This window comes from Lonchura striata, chromosome Z, assembly GCF_046129695.1.
Source record: "Lonchura striata isolate bLonStr1 chromosome Z, bLonStr1.mat, whole genome shotgun sequence".
Taxonomy (NCBI): domain Eukaryota; kingdom Metazoa; phylum Chordata; class Aves; order Passeriformes; family Estrildidae; genus Lonchura; species Lonchura striata.
The window spans coordinates 21732147-21758575 of NC_134642.1; the positions used below are offsets into that span (position 1 = coordinate 21732147).

Sequence of the window (26429 nt, forward strand, 5' to 3'; positions counted from 1 at the left end):
TGGGGCAGGTGTCCTCATAATGCTATAGCTCAAAATGAAATTCCTTCTAGCAGGAAAAATAAGTTTTTCCCTTTCAATTTCACATTTGCAAATGACAAAGCTGAAGGAAAGTTACCCATGGTATTATCATTTAAACATATGAAAGGAGTATGAATTTTTTATTCTTTATTCTAACCTCATAAGGTTAAAATGTGATTTAGTCAAATCACATGTTAGCCTTATGATGCTATATGGAATGAAGTAGTAGGGTTTGTTTCATTTAGAGCTGTTTCAATTTGTGTTCTGCTTAACCTAGTGAACTCTAGTTAATTAGGATGTTCCTATAAACAATTAAGCTTCTTGTAGGATCGTTAAGAAGATATAAAAATTTATGATGTAATAAACTGTAATAAAATGATAAAGTGGTTAGCACATCAGAGCAATTCATGTGCAGCAGCATAGGTGTTGAAAGAGACAAGTAAGCAGGTATATCACCTAAACATCCAGTGGTGGATGCATGTCGCAGAAGTCCACCACTGCCTCCCCACATTTTGAACTCCCATGTCTCACAGAACTGATCCTGCTCATTTGGGAATCAAAAAAGCAATCACCAGACACTCTTTTGCTCCCATCTGAAGCTTCACATGTAGAAAACTTGTTATCATCACACTTAAGGGCCTCAAGATCATGGATTTTACTGACTACCTTTCCAGAAGGCAGCCTCTACTACAAATGGAAAGAATAATTCCAGGTGATAATTTAACATCATTATTTCTATAGCCTTTGTTCCATCTTGCACAGAGCAAGTCCATTTGTTTCCTTAAGAAGAAAAGGTACGACATCATCGCTTGAGACATCTCCTAGCATTTTGTCCCACGGTATTGGGTGTACTAAATGAGAACAAGCCTTCTCTATAAAATGTAAATTCAATAATGATGAGCACCCAAATAAAAATACCTTGCACGTTTGAAATACTCTTAAGTCTAAATGTCTGTGGGCATTTTATAATTTATCAAAGGCAAACATAATTTTATAAAGTGTATTTCAGAATTGCCAATTAGTATCAGATGCAATTTAAAAGTATTTCAGAAAACAAAATGTTCACAATGAGAAAAGATTTCACTTTTAGTTGTGAAAATAGGCCAACCCAGCAGCAACAGGCACCGTGCTTCAGAATGGGTCATGGCCTGTTTAGGGCTTAGCAGACACTCTCTCAGTCCTTAATGCTTTATTCCTGGTCAGCTGAAATCTCACCTGACCGTGTCCAAAAGACATTGGCTTATTCAAACCTAGGAATGTAAGCCAATGAAGTTGGGTAAAAGTGGAAACATCTACCTTCTACCTGGCTGAGTTAAATGTCCTGGGAGTGGCAGGGAAGACAAGAAAAAACAGATGAACTGATTCCCAGGGAAATGCAAGGAGGTGCAAGTGTGAGCATATGTAGGGTAGAGTCTGTGCTTTACCCCTTGGGTAAACATTACTTGACTCCTGAGGCTGTCAATTTGCATGACCATGTAAGTATCAGCTAAATACAAGGATGAAAAAGGAAGGCTTCTTATTTGTTCTTAGGGCATCTAAGCATTTTTTCTTTTCTGTCACTTCTGTCACATAAACTTTTGAAACAATATTATTTATCTTAGATGCCCTAGTATCTGTATTTGGTTTCACTTAATCTTGATTAGCACTAAGGGTGATACCAGAGTAACACCAAGCAAACACTACATCACATCATTCCTATCAGTGTGACAGGCTTTAAAACCAGATACTGGGTCAGAGTGCCCACAAGATAACAGTGTATTTTCTCAGTGCTACATTGGCTACTTTGGAAAATCCTGCTGAAGGGAAGCATAAAGGAATTGCATAGGCAAAAGGGGGGCTCTTTAGAAAGTATTTACCAGCAATGAAGGTTAATCTTGTAAGGTTTTCTAGAAGCAACTCAGTAATGGAAAATATGCCTCCATCTTCAGGGTCAAAAGAAAGTTATAACAGATGGATTAAAATGATCTTGTCAGTAAAAGACAGGAAAATCCAGACTACATCTAAAATAGTTTCACTTTAAAAGTCATGAAAAGTCATTTCATTATTAATGAGCTGCAGAGAATTACTTTGCTACAAATCTAGGAGTAACTTTTTTAATAGATTTTTTAAAAATCTAAAAGTAATTTTTCTAATAGTCTAAAAATAACTATAAAAAGTATTTTCTCAAATGATTTAAAATAGTTTCAAATAATTAAATAAATTTTATAGAAGGAAGCAACTCTATTTGATATTACAAGTTGTGATGTTTTTTTTTATTCTACCAGAAGATGCAGATTATTTTACTAGTCAGCTATAACTACATGTCTCTTTTATTTTCTTTTTTTCCCCCTTTTTAAAAATTTACTCTCTGCTTAAAAATCTCCATTTTTAAGTAAAGAAAAACATGGCAGTTCTAGCTTTTAGAGAGATTCTAAGATCAGTGACATGTCCTTATTTTGTTTTATTTTGTTAGAGATGATCTTTGACTTTGCAAACCTGGGTTTCTTTTAATTAACATTTTTGGACTGAGACAAATACAGGAATTCAGATTAATTTTACTTCAACATAGCACTCATACCCATCTCATTCCTATACAGCTCACATTTAAATTCTAAACTTCTTCCTAGATCAAGACATTTCAGAAACCTCAGGGCAAGGGAGAGAAGTGATTTCTAAAATTTCCACAGCGTTCTGCTGTTTCTTTTCTTTATTTATTTCCACCTATCCTTCCTTCCTTTTGTTTTCATTTTGGGTTTCTTTTATCTGATAATTTCATGACCTAACATGCAGAAATTCACAAAACTCAAATGAAGTAGTCACAGTCATGTTATGCATCTGAATTTACGGCATTCTTCATTTTCTAATGGAGGTTGTTTCCATTCTGAGTCTCATTAACAGCAAGCTAGCACCTACTTTATATAAATACTAGTATAGCACCAGAAAAATTCCTTTACAAGGTGAAATTGTAACTCACATGGCAAGTCTCTGACTATTACTCTTTGCTGTATGGCAGATTTTATGCAGAAAAATAATGAATGGACCCTATGTGCCAAAATATACTAGTTAATGCTATTTCGTATTTTTTTATTACAATGGAACAGAACTTAATCTCAAAGTTACTGGAGAGAAGATCTGACCAATCCTTATATGGGGCTGCATGTGGCTTCAGAGGGAATTAAACCTTACTTGAATGAATAGCTGAGCCCTGAACTGAGTTGATTGGCATGATGCAAATGAAGACATCAAAGACCATTAGAAGATTAAGGACTATATTTTCCAATAAGAGGGGAAAGCAAAAAAAGGAAGGGAAGGGAAGTTCCGGGAAGTTCAGGGAAGTTCAGGGAAGGGAAGTTCAGGGAAGGGAAGTTCAGGGAAGGGAAGTTCAGGGAAGGGAAGTTCAGGGAAGTTCAGGGAAGGGAAGTTCAGGGAAGGGAAGGGAAGTTCAGGGAAGGGAAGTTCAGGGAAGGGAAGGGAAGGGAAGTTCAGGGAAGGGAAGTTCAGGGAAGTTCAGGGAAGGGAAGTTCAGGGAAGGGAAGGGAAGGGAAGGGAAGGGAAGTTCAGGGAAGGGAAGGGAAGGGAAGGGAAGGGAAGGGAAGGGAAGTTCAGGGAAGTTCAGGGAAGGGAAGTTCAGGGAAGGGAAGGGAAGTTCAGGGAAGGGAAGTTCAGGGAAGGGAAGTTCAGGGAAGGGAAGGGAAGTTCAGGGAAGTTCAGGGAAGTTCAGGGAAGTTCAGGGAAGTTCAGGGAAGTTCAGGGAAGGGAAGGGAAGTTCAGGGAAGGGAAGTTCAGGGAAGGGAAGGGAAGTTCAGGGAAGGGAAGGGAAGGGAAGTTCAGGGAAGGGAAGGGAAGGGAAGGGAAGGGAAGGGAAGGGAAGGGAAGGGAAGGGAAGGGAAGGGAAGGGAAGGGAAGGGAAGGGAAGGGAAGGGAAGGGAAGGGAAGGGAAGGGAAGGGAAGGGAAGGGAAGTTCAGGGAAGGGAAGGGAAGGGAAGTTCAGGGAAGGGAAGGGAAGGGAAGGGAAGGGAAGGGAAGGGAAGGGAAGGGAAGGGAAGTTCAGGGAAGGGAAGGGAAGGGAAGTTCAGGGAAGGGAAGGGAAGGGAAGTTCAGGGAAGGGAAGGGAAGTTCAGGGAAGGGAAGGGAAGGGAAGTTCAGGGAAGGGAAGGGAAGGGAAGGGAAGTTCAGGGAAGGGAAGGGAAGGGAAGGGAAGTTCAGGGAAGGGAAGTTCAGGGAAGGGAAGGGAAGGGAAGGGAAGTTCAGGGAAGGGAAGTTCAGGGAAGGGAAGGGAAGGGAAGGGAAGGGAAGGGAAGGGAAGGGAAGGGAAGGGAAGGGAAGGGAAGGGAAGGGAAGGGAAGGGAAGGGAAGGGAAGGGAAGGGAAGGGAAGGGAAGGGAAGGGAAGGGAAGGGAAGGGAAGGGAAGGGAAGGGAAGGGAAGGGAAGGGAAGGGAAGGGAAGGGAAGGGAAGGGAAGGGAAGGGAAGGGAAGGGAAGGGAAGGGAAGGGAAGGGAAGGGAAGGGAAGGGAGAGAGCAAAAGTGTTTAGAAGATGCTTAAGTTCTTAAGGTAGATTGACTAGTAGAAAATTCAGCTAGTCCAAGTATGCACAATACACCAGAAACACACTGTTGATCTCTGAATTATAACAGTGACCCATTTCAGGGTAAGACAAAAAACTGTCATTTCTAATTTTCTGATTGTATTGGAAGCAAGATGACAATATTTTCACACAAACTTAGTAATATTATTACATTGTGAGAGGTTATCTCATTTTGTTTTGTTTTTCTGGGTTTTTGTGGGGATATTGAAACTAAAATAAGAAAAATGAATATCAGAAATAATAGCTTTAGTCCACTATAACTTATGTCACCTTAACACATGTTTTTGGAGTGAAACAGTTATGAGAGTAGGTAAGATTGTACTTGATTGATACTACATTGGGCCAATTGTTATTCTGACACCAATGACAAATAGAAAAGACAAACTACAAAGTCAGTGAAATTTACACCTTTTTACTGCAGACTTGTTTAATTTCTTTCCTTACAAGTGAAGATACTTCAGCTAGAGGAAATGGATGTCAAATAGAGTGGGTTTTTTCATTATTTCTAATAAAGTTCCAGTGAATTTTGTGCTAAAGAGAGTGAAATGTCATTATAATCTTCACAGGATAGAATGCTTTTTTTAATACAAAAAGAACAAATCAAGCACATTATTTTTTGTAGCCACCTAAGTACCATTTTATTTAAAAGCCACAAAATACCAATTGCCTGGGTTAAAATATATTCTCATTTAAAAATTGGCTGTTAAGTTTTTGATGGGATTTTATTTTTCATATGGACTATACAAAGTATCTTTACCATTAACAAAAAAAAAAAAAAAAAAAAAAAGTCACAGACTTTATCTGTTTGGCTTCTTAAAGTTTAAGAAACGCTTATCCAATTTAAACCATTTAATTTTTGGGTTGGAAAATAAATCTCCACCCAATCTGACAATATGAAAGCCAAGCTTTAGCTGAAAACAAATGAAAACAGTCTAGGTTACCCAAATCCCTTAAAATACTTAGAGATTCATCCTAGGACTAACCCACTTTCCTTGATGCACAGCAGTACTTGATAATGCTGTTAAGCTCTGTGCAGCTTTTGGCTTTGGCATTAAAAACACTGATGATAGGATTGCTACTGTAGTACAGGGGTCAAAACTTGATAAGATGAACTTTCAACAACAGAAACATTTATCTGGCCACAAAAGTACTTTTGAATGTAATATTATTCATATAATTGCAATCCTAGGTTTAGCAACTCCAGACAGGTGTATCTGAACTTGTAGGAAACCTTTTCTTTCAAGATGTGTGCAGTTTATCTTAAATGAGCCAGGGAAAACATGAGAAAGACAATGGAAGCAGGGGAGAAGAAAACAGGCCAGGAGTTGCTAAGTGCAATAGTACAGTGGTGACTATATGCTCTTTCCTCCTCCCTCTAAGAATTCCAATGTTTTAAATAGCAGCTATTAAAATGAATTAACTCCATACAGATTAGTCAAGTCCAGCATGAGTAGAATGCAGTTCTAAGCTATTTTTTGATCTATTCAGTTAATAATAATTCTAGGTTATCAGAACTGAATAAGCACAGTACTTCCTTTTGGAAACACCTATGCTGTGATAATTGCATTCAGTAAAGCACTACATCATGTGTCAAGGAGCTGAGTTGAAATTCATTAATAAAAATCCTAAGGAAACACTTTAATTAAAGCAGCAGGAAATACTCTTTGCATTCAAGGAACAACTTCTGAAAATACTGTACTAACATTTTTAAAGTAAAGGACTTGTGAGCCTGGTTTCAGTCATTTTGAAACCCAGGTGCTACAGTGCAGTGAATTGATATATCTCCTGAATGCTGCCCTCAAAATCCCCAAAAACAGTTAAGATCAAGAATTGAAGGAGTTATATCATTGTGTCCAGAAAAATAATTTACAAGACCACACTTGATGTATGTGAAACATATATCTGATTTGTTTCACTCTGCCATAAAATGTAAGTACTCCAGATGAATGTACAAAAAGTGCACTAAAAAAAAAAAAAAAAAGAAAAAAAAGAAAAAGAAGATCATTATTCACTTGGCACAATAGCAAAATAAACACTTTCTAATAATATATAGCTGTATTAAGTTTTTCTTTTTGGAATTTTAAGCAGGTGGTGTATCCCAAATCATCATATTCCACTTTCAAGTTTCTGGATTTATAAAGCAGGGACATTTCCATTATATACACTGTGGTAATCTCAGATTGCTGTCATAATATTCTGATTTTGAATGCAATCACTTCCCAGAGAAGAATCAGATCACAGGTAGGAAAATCTGATTATTCTCTTCCAAACTCTTCCAAAATGCCCTCATTAAAAAGAAAATTCAGGATTGCCATGAGCTAGAATCAAAGTGCGAGACTCTTAGTTTATATTGCTCACCAGGAGGACACCCTGGAAAATACCTAGACAGTGTTTCCCTATTTTCCAGTCAGCAAAATCCCACTTGCTGACTCTACACAAAACCTGAAGAGTGCCAGAACTATACAAATTTTGTGAGGTTCAGTGATTCTTCAAAGAAATGTGAATCTGGTTATACAGTGACTGAAAATAATTTTCGGGGAATTAAGAGTAACAAAGATATACTATGTTCCTAGATAATCTAGTATACAATAAACTTATAACCACCTAGGGTGGTGCTAGGGCATTTCTAGGCAGTCTGAAGGCAGTGTTACACAGTGACACGGGATTGCATGGTACCTGCATGCCTGTTTCTCTTTCCATATATGTGAATAAAAACTTCTCTGTCAATATATGCTGTTGAACTTTTTGAGCATTCACACTTGCCATATGTTATCACACTAAAGGCCACACAGACATGAACTAAATAAATAGAGATCAAATGTATCTTAGGAGGAAAATACTAACCTTTTACCTGAGTCCTCATCAAAATAAAATAAAGTTCACAGAATATAAGCCCCCTAATGTCTAGCAGAAGTGGGGTATAAGGGCTGTGCTTGCTTAGGTACCAATAGTCTAGATCATGAGAAGAAAACTTCAACAGCCATTTATTCCTATTTTTCCTTCATTAAATCATTTTAGATATCTTCCTTATTTGCCTTCTAATGGTGTTTACAGCTCTCTCCTGCTCTCTCACGCTAATTTAATAATGACTATTAAGGAAAAAACCCTTCCAATAACATGAAGTAGAAAAGGATAAACATAATTGAAGGTTTTTCTGTGAATTTTTATGTCTTTTGTGCCTTTCATGCCTGATCTGGGAATTCTAATCCTTCCTATCTTTACTAAGACACATAAACATGGGAAGAGAGGTTCAACTCACAAATCACATATACAGACTTTCTTTGGCATACAGGATACACTCTCAACACGTGAGATCTGAATGTCTGACACTGGTAAATTTCAATTTCTATTTGGCCCCATGACTTCTTGGCCGATGCTTCTTTGCAATATAAACTCTGCTATGCAACCATACTGTAAACCTTATTTTCTGGAGGCTAGAATGTTCTTTTGAGTTGTACACAAGCTTTTGAACTCCAGTGGCACTTGAAGCTGTCACCAGAACAACAGACTCTTACTTTTACATCCTATAAATTGCTGTGAAATAAGCATGTGCATGCATACACAAGGACAAACACAGATTGTGCACATATGCATATGTAGTAAAATAGGTACCACTATTGTTTGTATCAATCCAGTTCTTATTATTCAAAGATACTGGTAAAGTTAGAAGGAATTGAAAAAACAATCCCAGAACAGATATTTCTTACCATGTGCCACCCAGCCATGTTTGCACTGATCACAGGTTCTCAGGTTAATCTTCCCTGGCTGAAAACATTCACATGTGCAATTTACCAGTGTACAGCGGATGGCCTGGAAAAAGAAACAGAAAACACATGTTAATGTATTGCTTCCTGCTTGTACAAATTTGTGGATAGTTAGAATGATATGAACTGCATAGAAAAACTCAGCCTTCTAACATTCAAAGCCTAGCTCCTATTTTAAGTATAAATTAATTTTCTTTCAAAATCATATGTCAGTACATCCCATGGAGATGGATAACATCCTGAAATATTTTAAAAATTTTCTCTATTTTCTTTAGGGAAAGAAAAAAAGTTGGTAGGATGAGGATGCTGTAGGAGTTCCATAAATATCCTTGACTTCATAAAGAAAGAAAGTTATTAGGGATGTCTTACCATAGGAACATACCAGTTTCAAATCCAGATAAAAATTCAGAAAAAAACATATGGAAAGGAAATCTAAAAATATATTTCCTCTTCATCCATGGAATCCAAAGGTTATTTTTGAATTTCTTTTTGGGGTTCACCTAACACATAACTCTGCTGCAAAAAGAAGTAATGGATTTTATGTGTTCCCAAAATGATAAACTGATCAATGTACAAGAATAGGACTGTTTCAAAAACACCCTGTAACTTGCCTTTACATCTCTCACTTTCTCCAATGCCTAGGAATAGCCTTTTATCTCTTAAAACTCCTAATTTGTTAAACATGTATTTAAGTATTTATTCTATTTTAAAGTAGGAATAGTAAAACTCCAGTTCCATCCAGAGATCTCAAGTTTGTTTAATAATACAGCTTCCTTAATAACAGACTTTCTCATCTTCATTTGTAGAATTATTTCAAAAATTACACAGGTTTACTTTGAAAAGGGCTAGCTACAGCCACAGAAAAGTGAATATAAATTGAATGAGACTCTTTCAAATGTAACAGAGTTTTTAAATAGCGTAGAAGATGACCTGTGCACTTCAAACTGCTACTAATAAATTTACGGCATGCATTTAGATGTAATTTGCATGGAGATTTCTGAGATAGAGAGGCTTATTCTGATCATTCACAGATTAACAATCTACTGTAACTACCAGAGCTGCCAGGAAAAGATATCTCTATAGATTTAGATGCAATCAATGATTACTTGGGGGCTAAGGTGGGGGAAGGGTGCTTGGTACACATTACCACAGAGATATCTAAGAATTATGAAGACTCTTGCCTTTTCCAAAGAATTAATACACATGCTCACACATATTTTCCATAGAAAAAATAATTATCAACTGCAGTGATTTTAAATAAATTACATGCAGCATTAGTTTGGCCTGGCTAAGCTCCTTGGCTGCTGACAATGAAAAAGAATTACTTTAAATGGTTGATCCCTTCTCTTATTTATCTGCATCAGAAGAAATGTAAAGACATTTATATTTCTCTGATAAATTTCTGTTACAAGAGTCCTTTATTCCTCTTATCGTATCTGCTCCTTTACAACCTTTTACTCTCAAAAACCTAGTGAGTGAAAAAATCCTGCTCTATTATGTCTAACACTTCAGGACTTCAGTCCCAATGTCACCTGTCCTATTACTCATTAACCAGGTTATAACACATTACTCTATGGATGTGTGATTAAAAGAATTAGTAATACTAAATATAAGGGTACCAAAGAAGTGCTGACCATGCAGGTATAATATATGTGTTTATGGGTTATGAGAAAAAAAAAATCCCCTGGAAGGTCCTGTTTCATGTTCAATAGTGTATTGACCTGGTAATATATCAAGACTGCACTGGTCAGTAATGGTGTTCTTTTGCTAATATGTTCATTAATTAATGAACTCAGTAATTAATTGTACTGCAAGAAGGAGGTCTTTCAAAATGATATTTTTATTTTACCATAGAAGATTTTCTCACATTCACCCACTTTTTCAGATCTCTACACCAATGTGACATACATTGGTTGTATTTGATGATATTTTGATTTCTTCATGTGTCATCTGCAGTACATATAAGAGACGCAGTAATGTAATATAGTGCAGTACATGTACTAGATCAAACTCCTGACATTTGGAAGAGTTGCTTTATTAAGGCTCATCAGCATTTCCATTACAACCCTATCCACTTTTGGCCTAGAGGTCAACAGGTTGCAGTAAAAATTTGTTTCAGCTTGAACCTGAAATACAGTTTTGAAGCTTAAGAGTAAGTTTTATTATACCCATTCAAAAATTACCCATTTAGCCACTATAGATTATAAACTGGGGCGGGTGGGGGGAGAAGGGGAAGTTTAGAAGTTACATGTTTCTTTTCCTCTTCTCTGAGTTAAAGAGAGTATTGATGATGTAAAGTTGAACTAATTAATTAGTATGATTTCTATCTTGTATACATATTGGCAAAAAAATTCACTCACATTTTTCAGAAACATGAAAATATCAGATATTTCCTCCAATAAATAAATTTGAAAATCTTCAAAAAGAGCTATGCATTTTTATAAGTTAATATCAATTGGCATGAAAAAATCAAAACATAATTAGCATGGCTAAAATATTCAGCTTGGCCTTACTTGGCTGCTTTTTCTGCCAAGGGTGTATATTGATGCCAGGCTGTAATTTGGTTTCAGTAGTTTCCCATTCCACCATAAAGAATCCCATGCATACTTCTGAATGATGAAGATTACCCCTCAAGCTGCAAGTTGCTCATTTAGGATCAGAAATACTCATTCTAATTCATGTTCTGGCATGGTCTCAGGTAAATTACTGTAGCCTGGTGCCTACAGTCCCTAAACAACAACCAGACACAATGACATTAAGTGTTGCCAGGGCAGATGCAACATAAATTGTGAGCCATTCTATGGTAGTAGAGGCTATTGAAAGTCTCCAATAGAATTTTATTTTATTTCAGAGATAAATTTGGCACTTTTCTTAGTTAATTTAGAATTATTGTAACTACCTGAGATCACTAAAATACCCAGCATGAAGCCAATGTAACTCAGTGACAGGAAGATTTAAGATGCCAAAAGCAGTGTGTGATCCTACACACAGCATTGGAACGCTAGCATTCATTTACATGAAAGTAAGTAATGTGCTTTAAGACCTTCACAATGCAATTAACAAATTCACTGAGCCTTACAAAGATATGCATCACAATTATGAACAGTATTTTTCACTTGTTTTTCAATACCACTTAACTTGGGAATGTAAGTCACCGACATCTTGTGCAACAGTCTTAGGAATGTCAGAATGGCAGCTGAAGGTGAATGTGGCATAGATTAACCTAAGAATCCAAACTTTTAATGCAGACCTCCATTCCTCAGCAGCAGGATTTTAAGGTACAGTAGCTGGTGTTCCTGTAGGTAGCTGAGTGGGTTGGTATAACTGTGGTTGGACATCATCTGGTACTGCTCAGTTTGAAAGGGATGGGGTGGGAAGCGGAGATGATAAAAAGATCTTTGATGTAGCAGCTAAATATTGCAACCATTCTTTCAAACTGTTAAAGTGTAGGTATAAAAATCCAGGGGTGTGCCGATGTAAGAATTTTGTCAGAAAGTGCTTCTGAAAGAGTTTAGCTAGGCATTCCACAAGTCATGCAGTGTAATTCTGCCTTCCCAAGATTTTGATAAAAATGTTTATGCAATGGGAGTCTATATACTACACTATTTTCTAGGGAAAGAAACAGAAATTTTCCCTGATTGAGATTTTCCTCAAGAACTTCCCCAAGAAAGACAGAAAGAAAACAGAAGGAAAATAAACCAGTGAATAGTGAAAGGAAGACTACAATCAGAAGACACAATCTCCTGTGTATTAGCTCATAGGCAACCACATATTTAGATGACAACTTGCAGGTTAACACCTTAAGTATCCAACAAAACATGGTTTCCTACATACAGCTCCTTGAAACATGCATTATGTTATATTTTACCATGTCAATGGCCTGCAGTTAGTAGGCATTCTCAGCCATTTTTATACATCCCTTTCACTGAGTTCCTAACATATCGCTTCTTGTATTTCTATCAAAATTACAATGGCCCTTGAGGACCTATGCAGGAAATGGGCTGGACTTCAGCAGAATAATTTAAAATAGTTTATACAGCTGATTCCTTAAATCCTAAAATTTTTAAATTGACATTGAGAAATATTCCTGCAGCTCTCTTTAAGATTTTCCTGTAAAGCATAATGCAAAAAGAACTTTGGAACATTGCCTAATATTAAAGCATGTATCAGTACACCTATGCTTAAGTTTGTACAGCTATTAAAGGATGTTAGACCTGACTTCCCTGGGTTTCTCCCAACTAAGGATATTAATTTAGTATTGTTTAGGTGATTTTATTATATCTAAAAAGTAAATATTATTCACATGTTAATAGAAATAGCCTACAGCAGTAATGGAAAAATCAATCTTTCTGGCTATTCTGCAGAGCTTCCAAGAGATGAGAGTCAATAAGCTAGCATGAAAGGGATGACAATGTGGGAGAAGAAGGAGAACACAAAAAGAACAGATATGATTCCTTCTCTGGAGTACTTACAAGTGATCACAATAGACAGAGGCATGTTTAAATGATGCAACATTCTGAAGAGACAGATAAGTTTGGCAACAAAACTTTGTAATGTAACTCATGATGAGGCTTCAAGAGTTCTGCGAGGTTGAATAGCATTTTACTGAATTCTCAACCACATCTTTCTATGCAGTGGCAGTATTAAAGAGTCTTATTCCTAATATCCTTGCCTCACCTTTCTCAAGTGTGAAAAGGTATTTTAAAATGTCTTCTTTCCACATCTGTATTACTGTGCACCTGAATATACAATGGAGTCAATTATTCTCATTCTCTGCACTGACGTTCGATCTACCTTTCTAATGCATCTCCTGCACATTTATACCACAGAGCTCACACAGTCTAAATCCACTGTCACTAGCCACAGAAGCATGAGGTTTGAAGATAATTTGATCCTGTGAAATCTTTTCACTGAGACTGTAAACCAGCAAACTGGTGTCTAAGTGCAGTTCTTGACAGCTGCATTAAAATCAGTAAGATTAAGCAAGTATGCATTCTACACAAATGTATTAGTTAGCAAAGATGCCATGGGTTTTAAACACACACACATATACACATATGTATACTTGAAATTTAGATTTTGTACAATAAAAATTTTGTATAATGGCAATTCACAAGTTCTAGGTATTTTTGCAATACAGGCAAGAACTTTCCATATTTAATTGATGGAGTAGATAATCTCATTTATATTTTTAAAACCAATAACAATTCAGGTATTATACTAATAAATTAAATATTTGCATGAAATTATGAGAAGTGTTAGAAGCAAAAAGCACTTTTTGCGACTTATGTCTCAGCTTTAAGAGAAACCCAAACACAACATGTTAAATTAACATTTTCTATCCATTGTCAAAATCATCAGTTTTATCTCTATTGAAAATAAAAATGACATTATTTTTAACTAATATTTTATTGAAATTTTATTAGGAGAACAATTTGAAGCCATTACAAAGTAAATGCTCTTGAGACACAATGGCACGCCAAAATAATCAGTTAATGAGTAAGACTAAGGAGAAACACAAATCCACTCTTGTTTTGCTGTATGTTGACTCATGATAGAATAAATTATGAAGTTGAAGACAACAGATAAGCTCTTCAAATGTTTCAACACTTTTTTTAACAGAAAGTCTGCATGCTAATAATTTCCACATTCTGTTTCTTTGTTATAAAACTAAGAAGATAATGTCTATATGACATTATTGCTAAGCGCACAACTGTACCATACTACAGTTTTCAGAGTTTTTTCTTTATTTTTTTCAGAGCACATGTATGTTTTTTAAAAAGCTCCTAAAAATCTCTCATTCCTCTTCTTTACTACTTTATGAATCCAAATAAATATTTTTTCCCCTGACAATAAAGTACTTTTTTAAAAGATCACAGCAAAAATTCTGCTGTAGAGATAGCAAAAAGATCCCGCTTAAATCACACTATTTTTAATAGCTGGCAAATGAAGAGTATAATACAGTTTATTTTCAAATGAACATCAAAAGGATGATCATTTGTACCCTGACATTTAGGAAATGAACAATGTCACATTTCTGTAATGAGACTGGTATGATAGGGAGCTGTGTTGGCTTAAACCCAGCTGACATCTAAGCCCCACACAGACATTTGCTCACCTCCTTCACAGTGGGATGGGGGAGAGAAATCAGAAAAGAAGGAGTGAAAAATTTTGCGGGTTGAGATATAGTTAGGTAAAGCAAAAAACCCACAAGCGATATAAAATGAGGGATTCATTATCCTGCTTCTCATTTTAACTTCTAAGAAAGGGGGGAAATTGGGGTGAAAGTGCTTGTTGCACTTTCACAAGAATGTAGAAGAAACATGCAGAAGTATTTCTGTCTCTGCAGAGTGACCACATACTTCCATCATGCAATTCTGGTACAAAAATGACAAATTTGCAACTTAGATAAAATGTTTGTATTGGTTATTCAGAAGCCAAAACACTGGACAGGAAGAGGAGAAATGCATTGATACTGATCTTGGATCTGTCACTCCAATAGATGAACTTACTTAACCACTCAACTGTCCAGTCTGAAAAAAATGGTTAATATATACCTTTTCAGACAAAAGACTAATAAGCTGCTCACAGAACACTGTGAGGTATGAGAGAAAAGCTAAGGCAGAAACATTCAGCATTATTATTTCTTATGTTGGCACAAAAATTTTAAGAGATTTTTTTAATGATACAAGTTTACTTTGATTTATTATGATTTTATACATAGGAATCACCTAGAGAAAATAACTTTAATTGATACATGACCATTACTGACTTTAAATACTAATAGCCTAGCAATGTTTTTCCCCAAACAAAAAACAGTAAGGGGGAATTTACTTTACATTTGAATGGTTTGAAACATTCATGTTATGCTATGATATTTTTAATCTCTCTCTCATTTAGAGATACTCAAATATCTTCTGAGTTATTCAGTGCACTGCAGTGTTCTATTAGCAATTTAATATCATATTATATTATTGTTTCTTGCTTGTATTTATTTTCAGTAAATACAATTTGAAAGGTAATAATATTGTTATACTTCTCTGTAGCATTCAAGAAAATAGATGCTAATATAATATGAAGGGAAAGATGCTAACAAGAGAGAAAGCTGTTAATAGGATAAAACAGCTTTTCCTGGAGTAAGAAAAGTCTAGTCATTAAGCATGCTAGAAAACTGTTTTCAAGTCTTCTTGAGAAAGAGCTGTTAAGTAAATGGGGAATAAGAAGAGAAGAAAGAAAAAAAATAGTTTGTAGTCTTTTATTAATTTACGAGCTGCTCTTCAGTTCTACTCCAGACACCACTAAAAGTAGACACCTGTGTTAAGGAATGCTACCTGGACTTTTCTAGAAAAATATAATGCCGAATATATGTTTTATGCTTCAGGAAGTGTCTGTAGAGTTTTATACTGCTTCTAGACACTCAGCTCACAGGGCTGCCTACAGGATACTATACAAAGACTGCAGGTACAGTATGTTTAGAGTATGTTTCACCCTATGTTTCTATAGCATGTAAAATGAGCTTGAGGGTCTCAGGCATCAGTTATTTGCAATGAAAAAATTAAGACTGATAAGTACTCCTTTGCTTAAAATTTGAAGAAAAACCGTAGTTGATTTAAGAATGAGATTGCTTATGCTCAAGAGCCTGTTAGCAAATACAGGTATTTGTTCTTACAGATGAAAACCAGATTTCTGCTATGAAACCAACACTCTCAGTCACTGGAGTTCAGCCTGTAAAAAGTTTCAGATACTCTTCTCTACCATGACTCTTCTAGAGAATGACACTGCAAGCTACACCCAGGTGCTCATCTCAAGTAACAACAACTCACTGCCTCCTTCAGAGAGAGACCACAGCAGGTAAGTTGCTTCCACTAGTTTTATTGGCCTGCCCTGGAGTACTGCATTTGTCTATGGATGCAGCAAAGGAAGGGCGTGAACTTTTTGCAGCTAGTCCAAATAAGGACCACAATGATCGGAGGGCTGGAATTCCTCTCCTGTGAGGAAAGATTGAGAGAGTACACATAACAGCTTTCCAGTAGCTAATTGGACTTGGAAGAAATCTAGAGAGGGACTTTTTACAGGGGCATGTAGCAATAGGACAAAGGGTAATAGCTTTAAACTGAAAGAGTATAAGTTTAGATTGCATACAAGGAAGAAATTTTTTTTGGAGGGTGGTGAAACTCTGGCACATGTTGCCCAAAATGGTGGTGGATGCTCCATCCCTGAGAACATTCAAGGTCAGGCTGGACAGGACTCTGAGCTACCTGCTGTAGCTGAAGTTGTTCCTGCCCATGGCAGAGGATTGGACTAGATTATATTTAAAAATTCCTTCTTACCCCTAACCTCTCCATCATCCCATGATTCTCTGAAAAGTCCAGGTGATAGTTTTCCAGAAAAAAGTGCATTCTGGCAACCGAATTGGAGAAAGTATATTCTCACAATAAGATTATATATACTATGAAGTACATATATTATTTTATATATATTACTGTAAATGAATATATATATATATATATATAAAATACATACTATAAAGTATATATATTCTTATAGTGTGGTATCAGCCTTGCTATTCAAAACAAACTTCTACGCCTTATAGGAGATGTTTCAGAATAAAGTATGTAAACCAATAATTCAAAACTTGTAATGTAAAACTTAAAATTAAATATGCTTTAAAAATAGTTTGGTTTTTTTTTTTTTTTCCTTCTAGCATCTTAAAAAAGACATAGAACCTGTGGATCTAGCATGAACATGGAAGGAAATTGTCAACAATTTTTAACATTATGTGGACATTAATCCAGAAAAGAGGATTTTTTTTCAGGAATTATTAGGTGGTTGAAAGAGTTATTTCCATCTATTAAATCAAATAACAAATCTATTAAGCCTAGTATCTATTCTTCATCTATTGTTTCTCCACAAAGCAAGAAGATCATCAGAATGTTAAATGTTCTGATGATCATCAGAAGATGATGAGAATGTTAAACTTCTTAACGGTGATCAAATAACTTATAACCTCTAGACTACTTTTGATCAATCTCAGTTAGTCTGTCCACTAAAAATTACAAGTGAATGCACCACTTCTAACAAGTAAATAGGGAACCTTATAAAAATTGTAAATGTCCACACAAAATTATGTTAGCAATAACAGTTAGATTTTTTTATTTTCCACCTTTTTCTTCTATAAATTTAAAGAATAAGCAAGACCAGATTTAAACAAAGGAAAATACAGCATGACCCATGGAAAGCTATTTCTTTCTCTCCGTTTATTCGGGAATTCTCCTTAAATAACATCACAAATATATAGTTTACTGTCTGATCTGCTCTTCAGGAAGTGTTGTCTTTCAGGATTTTCTTTCCTTCTCAGACGTTATTGCTTTCTGGATTCTAAATGATGGGTTTTCAATTTGGCAAAAAGAATTATGTGGATTTACACTGCACTGTGCTGCATTTTAGCCACTGAAGAGAAATACCAGTTTTACAGAAATTACATAAAATAATTATGATGAAAGACTTTTATTATTTTGAAAATAATTGTAAAAAGAAAATAATCTTTTCTCTCTCTTCAAGGTCAAAACTCCATACTATGTATCCTGTTCTTAAGTTATACCCTAAAGCAATAACTTCTTATTTACATTAATAAAATACTCAATCCTGCACTGTTCCTTCAGTGACCAAACCTGTCAGCCACTAAACTGACACTATAAGCAAATAATAAGAAGAAAACCACCCAATTTTTTTTGTCTTGCCCCAAAAAAGCCAGACTAATAGGTGAAAAAAATTTCTCCTCATTAGATGAAGTAATTTATTACTTAAATATGATTTCTTTTATTAATGTAACTTTAAAATTTTTCTTCTTTGGTATTTCCAAAAACAAAGCAATGGATATTTTTTCATGAATATTCACTAAAGTATAGTCTATCCCTGCATTTTATTTAGGAGAGAGAAGAATTCCAGTAAGTGTGAAATATGTGCCTCTTTGGCCATAATGGAACATTAAAAAAAAAAATATACATATATACATGCATGTAATAAAACCAGAGAGAGAGAGAAAAAAAAACAGAGGGAGAGAAAAGAGGGAGAAGGGGGGGAGGCAGTGGAGGGAGAAATGTTATTGCTTTTCTCAGAAGGATTTTCTTTTATACATAGCTTTATCCTATAATTTTGTCCCTGTTGGGCACACTGCCTAAATTTAAACACAAACAGTCAAGCAATGAAGAAACATTACCACATTTACTGTGAACAAAAACTCCCAGTTGTACAGTGAAATTTTAATACATTTCAACTTATCTCTTTTACTAATGGGGAGAGTACAAACCCTGCAGGAATTTGCTCTGCAAACTGGTAATTACAGTAGACTCACTTTTTTATAATGCATATGTATAGTCAGACACAAGAAACATAGCTGCCCTTTTGATGTAGGTTACAATAGGAATGTTTAAAAAAAATTATGAAAATCTCCAGTTCTAAAGGAATGCACTATTTCATGGGAAGTTGTACTTTAGCTATACTAAAGAACAGAAATAGATATAATACAACATAACATATATATTTATTTGCTTTTATAATCTGAAGCAGAATCTTTATCAGGCTGATCTTTTTTTTAAATAGGGTAGGGTCTTTTTGCTTTGTTTTGTTGCTGTTGTTTTCCTAATATACCTGGTACAAAGCTGGTTTCCATCCTACAGTATCATGTATGAATTCAGAAGATCTTTGTTCTCCCAGGACTCTCCTCTACACAACTTTAAAATTTAAATAATTTTGATCATCAAGTTCATGTCTCATTAAATCATTGTAACATATATTTAAAAGCCTTATTGTAATTGCACAGATTTACAACATACAATGTTCAACTCATATAAGATAAGACATGCTTTGTCAGGCAAAACATGTTTTTAATGTACACAAAGAGATTTAATTTATTCTGAGGACGTGTGAAATCAAAGTAAGATCTACTGCCAAGTCATACATAAAGACAACATTTTTCTTTAATACAATAATGATATGATACAGCTATATGTTAAAACATCTGAACAAGCACACAAACAAAACCAAAGTACCAGACAAATAAGGGCTTACAAAAACCCTTATTCCTAGGCGTTTTATGGTTTGCACCACTATTTCTTAATGTCTATCAACAAACCACACCACTTGGTTCTGCAAATACTCACATCCTCACTCTTTACATATACTCATATTCACATTCTATAAAGCTAAGAAAAAATATCATACAATTTGTTAATTAAATCATTGTGTGCACTAAGAACAACATACAAAAAATCAGGTAAGAATTCCCATTTCTGGAGTTCTTGTCCATCTTCTTAACTGGTACATCTTCATGACTGCCACCAGAGCAAGCCACACAGTCTGTCATTTCTTTGAGCTGCATTTTCACCAGTGTGCACCACATAGCTTGGTGGAAACACAATTACTTCATTAAAAGAGAGTTGTTAATGACTATGGAGTTACTTAACTTTTTATTTTTTCTTTTTTAATCAAAGAAATCTGATCTTGACTAAATGTGAAGAGATTCCTTCTCATTCAGAATAAGGAGGTTTGGTACAGATCAGACTCAGCATCAGACTGAAGAAGGGTGCAACATTAGGGTTACTAATGAAAGGCACTGAATGCTTGGTAAGCATTTTACTAATTCTAAAATTCACAAACTGCTAGGAGAATGAGAGACGTGTGCCAATAGACCTGTGAGTATAAGCATTCTTCACAGTAACAAAAGTAATTTTCACAGAATAGACATTATATTCCATATGACGTGGCCCTGGCTGACACAATATTTAGGATGTGCTTAGTCAGCAAGTCTTTGTTGAAAGCATATGAGGGGGCAACACAAACTCATCTTCAGAAATTACCTTCACCACTGTACATCATAATTTTCATAGTGATTTCTGTCTGTCTCAGGGTAGGCAGAGGAGATACACAGAGGCTCAGTCTTCACTTGAAATCCATAACCTATGCTAAAACATCACTTAATTTCTAGATTTCAGAAGCAGTGTGAAGAGAAAAAAGAGGCAATATATCCCAAATTATGGCCCTTTTTGTGTAGAAGACAACAGACCTAGTAATATTTCTAAACAGAAGAAACAGCATCTTTGCAATGAATATGCAGCAATGCAGCTTTCCTCTTCCTGACCTACAACCTTCATTTCATTTCTAAGAATGGAAAGGAAATGCCAATCAATTTGAAAAAGACACTCTTCCTTTTATGTTCTGTCACATGCAAAAATGAGCAATGTCTCTTTTTAACAACTTTCCATAAAAAGAAAAAAATCAGAATACTAAAATTGGTTGTACTAAATGGGTGTAAAAAGACTATGTGAGACAATAGAGATAAAGATTTTATCTAGTGAAAGCATTGCAGATCATTGACAGTGACCTTCATTATTTATTTCTTGATGCTTCCCAAATTTTAGTATCCAGTTTGATTTGGGACTCAGTTTTGGGAAGTGTAAAGGACCTTCAATACATGCAGAAATTCTGAGGATGTTGATCTTAAGTAACTTTTGTCCTCCTTACCACTCCTCCTTTTTATATTGTTTTGTGTAATAGTTGATGACATGGGCAGAAAATAAAACTAATTAGAGTCAGGTGGCTGCAATTTAAGGCAATAGTCCTGCGTGATACCTGAGACGACAAAAAGTAATTTGACAATGAAGCTAGAATAAATTTTATGTTGGGGGGCAGTGTTGGAGGGAAAACAGAAACTCTTTCTTTCTTATTTGTGTAACTGATGGTTGTCTGAAAATTCTGCATGTGTTTCAAACATAAGAAGCAGTAAGCAAGGAGAAACTAGTTTTTAAGCACAATTCCAGGAACATGACTGACCAACAAAGGCTGTGAAGCTTACCACAGAGTTGCAATGCTTTTCATATTTGTCACCAGTCCTACAAATACCATTGCCTCCTGTTTTACACCTGCATGTTTATGCTATGTTTGGTAAGAAATAGCCTGCTACCACAGCTTCTGTAACAGCAACATGTCCCTGAGCACCTAAGTAGGTAGTCAGGAAATGCTACATTTGTTGCTTCTGACCTTACAAATTTGTCACAGAATCAGAAATTATGCTGAGTTGGAAGGGTCCCACAAGGATCACGAAATCCAGCTTCTGGCCCTGCACAGCACCATCCCCAAGAGTCACACCACGTACCTGAGAGAATGTCCAAATGCTTCTACTTGAAGATTTAGATCTTCTATGTAAGCTCTACTGTCTTACATAGATTACAGTTATTGTACCTGAGTTGGGCCAAATTACTATCAAATTGTTCCTGAAAGATCAATCTGCTCTCTCCTGCTTTTGCAATTAGGAAGGCATCTTCATACAAACACACACAACAAACACAAAGGACATTTTACATTTATGTACAGAACCAGTTTTTCTTATAATCTCTTTTCTTATAATAGCTTAGCAATTACATATATTTATTTGAAATCAGTTGAGAACTCAGATACTACACTGGACCAAAGGAAAAAAAAAATCATAGTGATTTTGCTTATATTTTCCATTGCTTTTGTGCATTATATAGTGATAGGAGTGGTCACCAGTCTGACTTGGATATTATCCATTTCTTCTTCACACTAATAGGTGAATTTATACCTTGAAATGCATGCTAAAATATTATCTCTGGACCCTGCAGTCTCATTAATCTACAGATCTAAGACAGATTAGGCAATGGGAGTTATGACTTGGTTTTGAAAATCTGTTCCTGTATCTCAGATCTGGAATATGGAAAATTGTACTCCCAGCATACCTAAACTTTAAAAATTCTGCAGAAAAAGTAAACCAACTAATGAAGAACATTTTCTTCTTTTTTTTTTCCTTTTTTTCATTTTTTTTTTTATTTTTTAAAGGAACACAAGCTATTTTATTAAATAAAACTCATCTATTTGGATGCACAAATTCAGCCAAAACTGACAATAGCTATACAGATATCCCAGCAACCATCCAGCTACCCCATCCAAAAGAATCTATTCTAATATGCTATATTAAAGTAACAGCAAATTTTGCCACTTGGCAGCATAGATTGTATTTGAACCCACTTATCTTCTGGTTTATTTCAATAAAAGAAGCAGTGTGCCTATTTGCACCTTGTATTTATAAAATCCTGACTATCCATTTTCATTTGCTAGTGTTCAGCACCTTTCAAAATCAACCCCTATCCTCACAGACAAAGTTGAGTGAATCAAGTGCATTCCCAGCTTATTTTACAAGGTTTCTCCCACCTTTATCCAGAGGAATACAATATTCTTTGCATGTTTAGTATTTCCTCCATTTACCTTTTCTCATGCTGGTGTTAGACCTCACCAAGTGCAACACCAGCTACAGTAATCCTGCTGCTACTCATTACACAAGTACAAAGCGTAGTTGGTATAAAGAGGAATGCTCTCACTCCCTATGCAAAGTCCAGCCTGCAGGCTATAATCCAGCATGTATACTTATGAGAACATGCTGTGCTCATGCTAAACCCTGTATTTATTCCTAGCACCCTCCAGTTAATCATAGGACAAAAGCTGCTTTGGTCACCATGTAATATGCAAACGATTTGCAGCAAATACATATGCATACTGTGCACATTTGTGGAAAAAACAGACCAGGTTTGTAGAAGGTGAAATGGCTCGGTGTGTGCAAAACACTGGCCCAGAGTCTCTTCCCATTGCAATCAATATGAGACTTGTCCTGTTTCACTGTAAGCCCACCATAGGTGTTTTTACAGTTTTATGAAATAAGAGAAAACATAGTAACCTGGAAAATGTGTCAGTAACAACCTACCCTCCCCCAAACTATAAAACTGAGACGATTATTATAGTTTCTAAGGTGTATCAGCACTCTTTGAATTTATCAGCTTAAGTGACTAAAACACAAAGCTATCATCCTAACTATCTAACTGAGGGGAACAAATCCTGCTCTCAGCATTTTGATGCTTGTAGGGCAGGAAAGCTGCATAGGGACACTTAAACCTGTGGTAATCATAGCAGGTATTAATGGCTGGTACTCTTGATTTGCAGATATTGCTGTAGCTGCTCCCTAGTGCCCTTCCTCCCCAGACAAACTCAGCAGTTCTGATGAGTTCTTGCTGCCATCCTCACCATCACAAAGGCCATTTCCTGCTGTCACCTACCAACACATGCATGTATGTCACTATTAGCTGCACAGTAAATGCCTGTCTGTGTGCAGGAGGACTTAGATCTGGTGATCCCTTAACTGCAACTTTTTTCTCCTGTGGGACAAAAGCACAGGCCAGATGGAATGAGTTCCTCTGTCTAGACCTTGGGGTCTGTGTGATGGACGGCCCTAACATTAAACAAGCATGCACTACAGAGAGGACTAAATTCAGCTCTAAGAAGTTCATATGTCACCTCATTATAGCCAGCAGATTTGCATGATGAAAAGTTCAAGTCACAATGAGACAAATGTGAGACTTTTCTCTCACTTTTTGTGAGAGTTCCGCCAGCTTGTAATTAAAAGCAATATTTAGCCTAGCACAAGCTAGTGATTGGTAAAAAAGATGCAATCATAAGCCCAGTCTCTTTTCTCCACTCTGCTTACCACCTAATACCCTTTGGTGTGAAAACTGGTCTGGAAATTGTTTAAAAGCCACCCTTCTGGTGAAAATTCCAGAGTTTTTGGGTAACAGTTCTGCCAGACACACCACAAAACTGAGACTTCTGCAGTATGTTGATAAGTCTGCTTCCACTGCTAGGAAAAACCAGATGATGCAGAGGTGTGTGATAGTAATTTCCAAAAAAAAAAAATAGTTGTGTTTAGTTTCAGTTTGAGGATTATATTCAGGTCAGTTCCAGTTTATTCAGACTGATTCACTTCTCACTGTTATTATTTGGTTGCTAAAAATGTGCCTGTTTCTGTGAAATCCTCAAAAAGAAAAGAAATTTAACTTCAGGAGTTTAAACACAGACCTAGAGGAACAAGATGTGCTAAGTAGCCTAGGAATTCAAAATAATGAAATTGCCTTCCCCTAAATTCCCAACAAAATTAATACAATTTTTCAACAAATTCACAATTTAAAATCAACATTCTGTATAAATTAATCTAAATTTAATTGAAGACTTGAACTGTTGGTATTTCAAAAAAGCAGTATTTACATGAAGAAAGTATCATTCCAAAAGCCAGGAAGTGATGCTCCATTAATATTCATTACATGCCAACACTCAAAAAAAAAAAGGAAAGAAAATGTAAGCTGCCAAGTTTATTTTGGCAAAGCTCTATGACATGATTTGTTTTCAAAGCAAAATCTAGAAAAATGTCTTTAAATCAATATAAATCCTTTTCATATTAAAAAGAAAAAACACATTAAACATAAGGAAAAAGCACTTCTGAGTTTTAGCCTTTTTTTCAATGCTACACTGTACATAAACAGTTTAAGTGAAGTACATTGTCACAGAAGATCTAACAACTTAGGTTAGATACACATTTTTCTGCCTTTATGACAAATAACTTTATCTATTTTTTATCAAAAAATTATAAATTAATGAAAATTAATATTATTTTCCCTTCCCACTTCCCACTTATTTTCTTTGTATATATATATATATATATATATATATATATATATATATATATCAGCACAATTTTGAAATGAATGAGAACATCAAGTACAGAGAATAATCTCAGTTTTCCTAGGCAAAGACTGAACTACACAAGAAGATGGCAGTGGCCTTTAGCATGGTGTTAGCATACTTCTGAGAAATGAAAACATTGATTCATTGCCTGGCTGGGCCAGAGGCAGGAAGGGGGCCAGTGATGTCCATATTACAGAGTGGAATGAATGCCATAAAGAAATTCCTAAAGCTCTTCTGCAGAGATTTGCAAAAGCAGCACACCACACACATCTGGCCACATTGCTTCTGGTGCTCAAGCAATTTTTTATAAAAGCAGGGCAAGTATTTCCCAGCAGAACAGGACCAGTGCATTGAGATGCCATCATGACACACAGCACAAAGTATCAATCTAGCAGGCTTGTCCTCAACACAGGAACCGGAAATCCCTGCTACTTATGTTCGAATTCCACCTACCAATTGCAGTGGCTAAAAAAAAAAAAAAGGCATTTCTGAAGCCAAACATGAACATAAGGAACAGTCCAACAGTCTTCACATGACTTGACCGCATGAAGGTGCGGTTTCTAGACCAATATAATCGACTTTTTGAGTGATTTAATTCATCTTTTCCTCAGTTCCTCGACCTTTCAATCACAATTAACAGTTCAGGAAGAGAGGCTGAGAATTAAATCTAGAAAGTAGAAATTCTCTAATTAGGAGACAGCAGGAAAGCAGCCATGTACATCCTGAAGAGCAAAGTCTGAAAAGCTACATCTAGGGCATTGCTGTGTGTGCTGTTTTTCCACTCTTTTTTCATTTTCCCCACCACATGCAAGTTCTGTCCTTTCCCCATGTTTTGAGATTTACATTGTGCCAGGAGGCAGGGGGACAAAAGAGGGTGGGACAATGGGCTACAGTGCAGGCAAAGGCAATCTCTCTGGCCCCTTTCTCAAACACCTCTTCTTTGGGAAATTGAACTTGTCCAGAGCAGATCCTACCACGCGCAGGAGAGCAGGGCAGGCTGGTCAGCCCTAAGGTAACCTTAGGGCTGGTGTCAGGGCACAGGATGAGAGGTTCCTTTGAGCAGGGAGAACAAGATGAGGGACCAGAGAGAGTGAATAGTTTCCAGGAGGCAGGGTTTGAAGGACGAGTTCATTAGAAAAGGAGAGCTAGGAGAACCCTTGATTGAAACTGTTTTAATCTGATTTAGGAGAAATTATTGGGCTGGGATTTGAACTGGCTAAAAGAAAGAATAAATCACGTCCAGTGACAGTCATCAGTAAAAACTGGTAGGCTTGGCTTAAAGGGTAACTGAGAACCAGGACTGAGGAACTGGAGAAACACTGCAGCATTAGAGAGAGTGAGTGGCAGTGGCAGGGTAAAGAAGCAAGCTTAGAACCATTTTTGACTAAACAGCAGAAAGGAGGTATCATCCATAAAACTACTGCTCTGAAATCATTGGAGGCCATATCCATACATTCATGCAGATGTATTACTTCTCAAAATTATCATTCAAGTCTGTTGG

The 26429-nt window shown here is 36.0% G+C and overlaps 1 protein-coding gene across 1 annotated transcript in view; it reads right to left on the reverse strand.

Annotated features, from left to right (window-relative positions):
• Window positions 1–26429, reverse strand: part of BNC2 (basonuclin zinc finger protein 2) — a 232069-nt gene that overhangs the window by 106721 nt on the left and 98919 nt on the right. The window contains exon 3 of the mRNA XM_021540848.2: window positions 8291–8393. Within this exon, the coding sequence (XP_021396523.2) occupies window positions 8291–8393 (103 nt within the window). The remainder of the gene's footprint in view (window positions 1–8290; window positions 8394–26429) is intronic.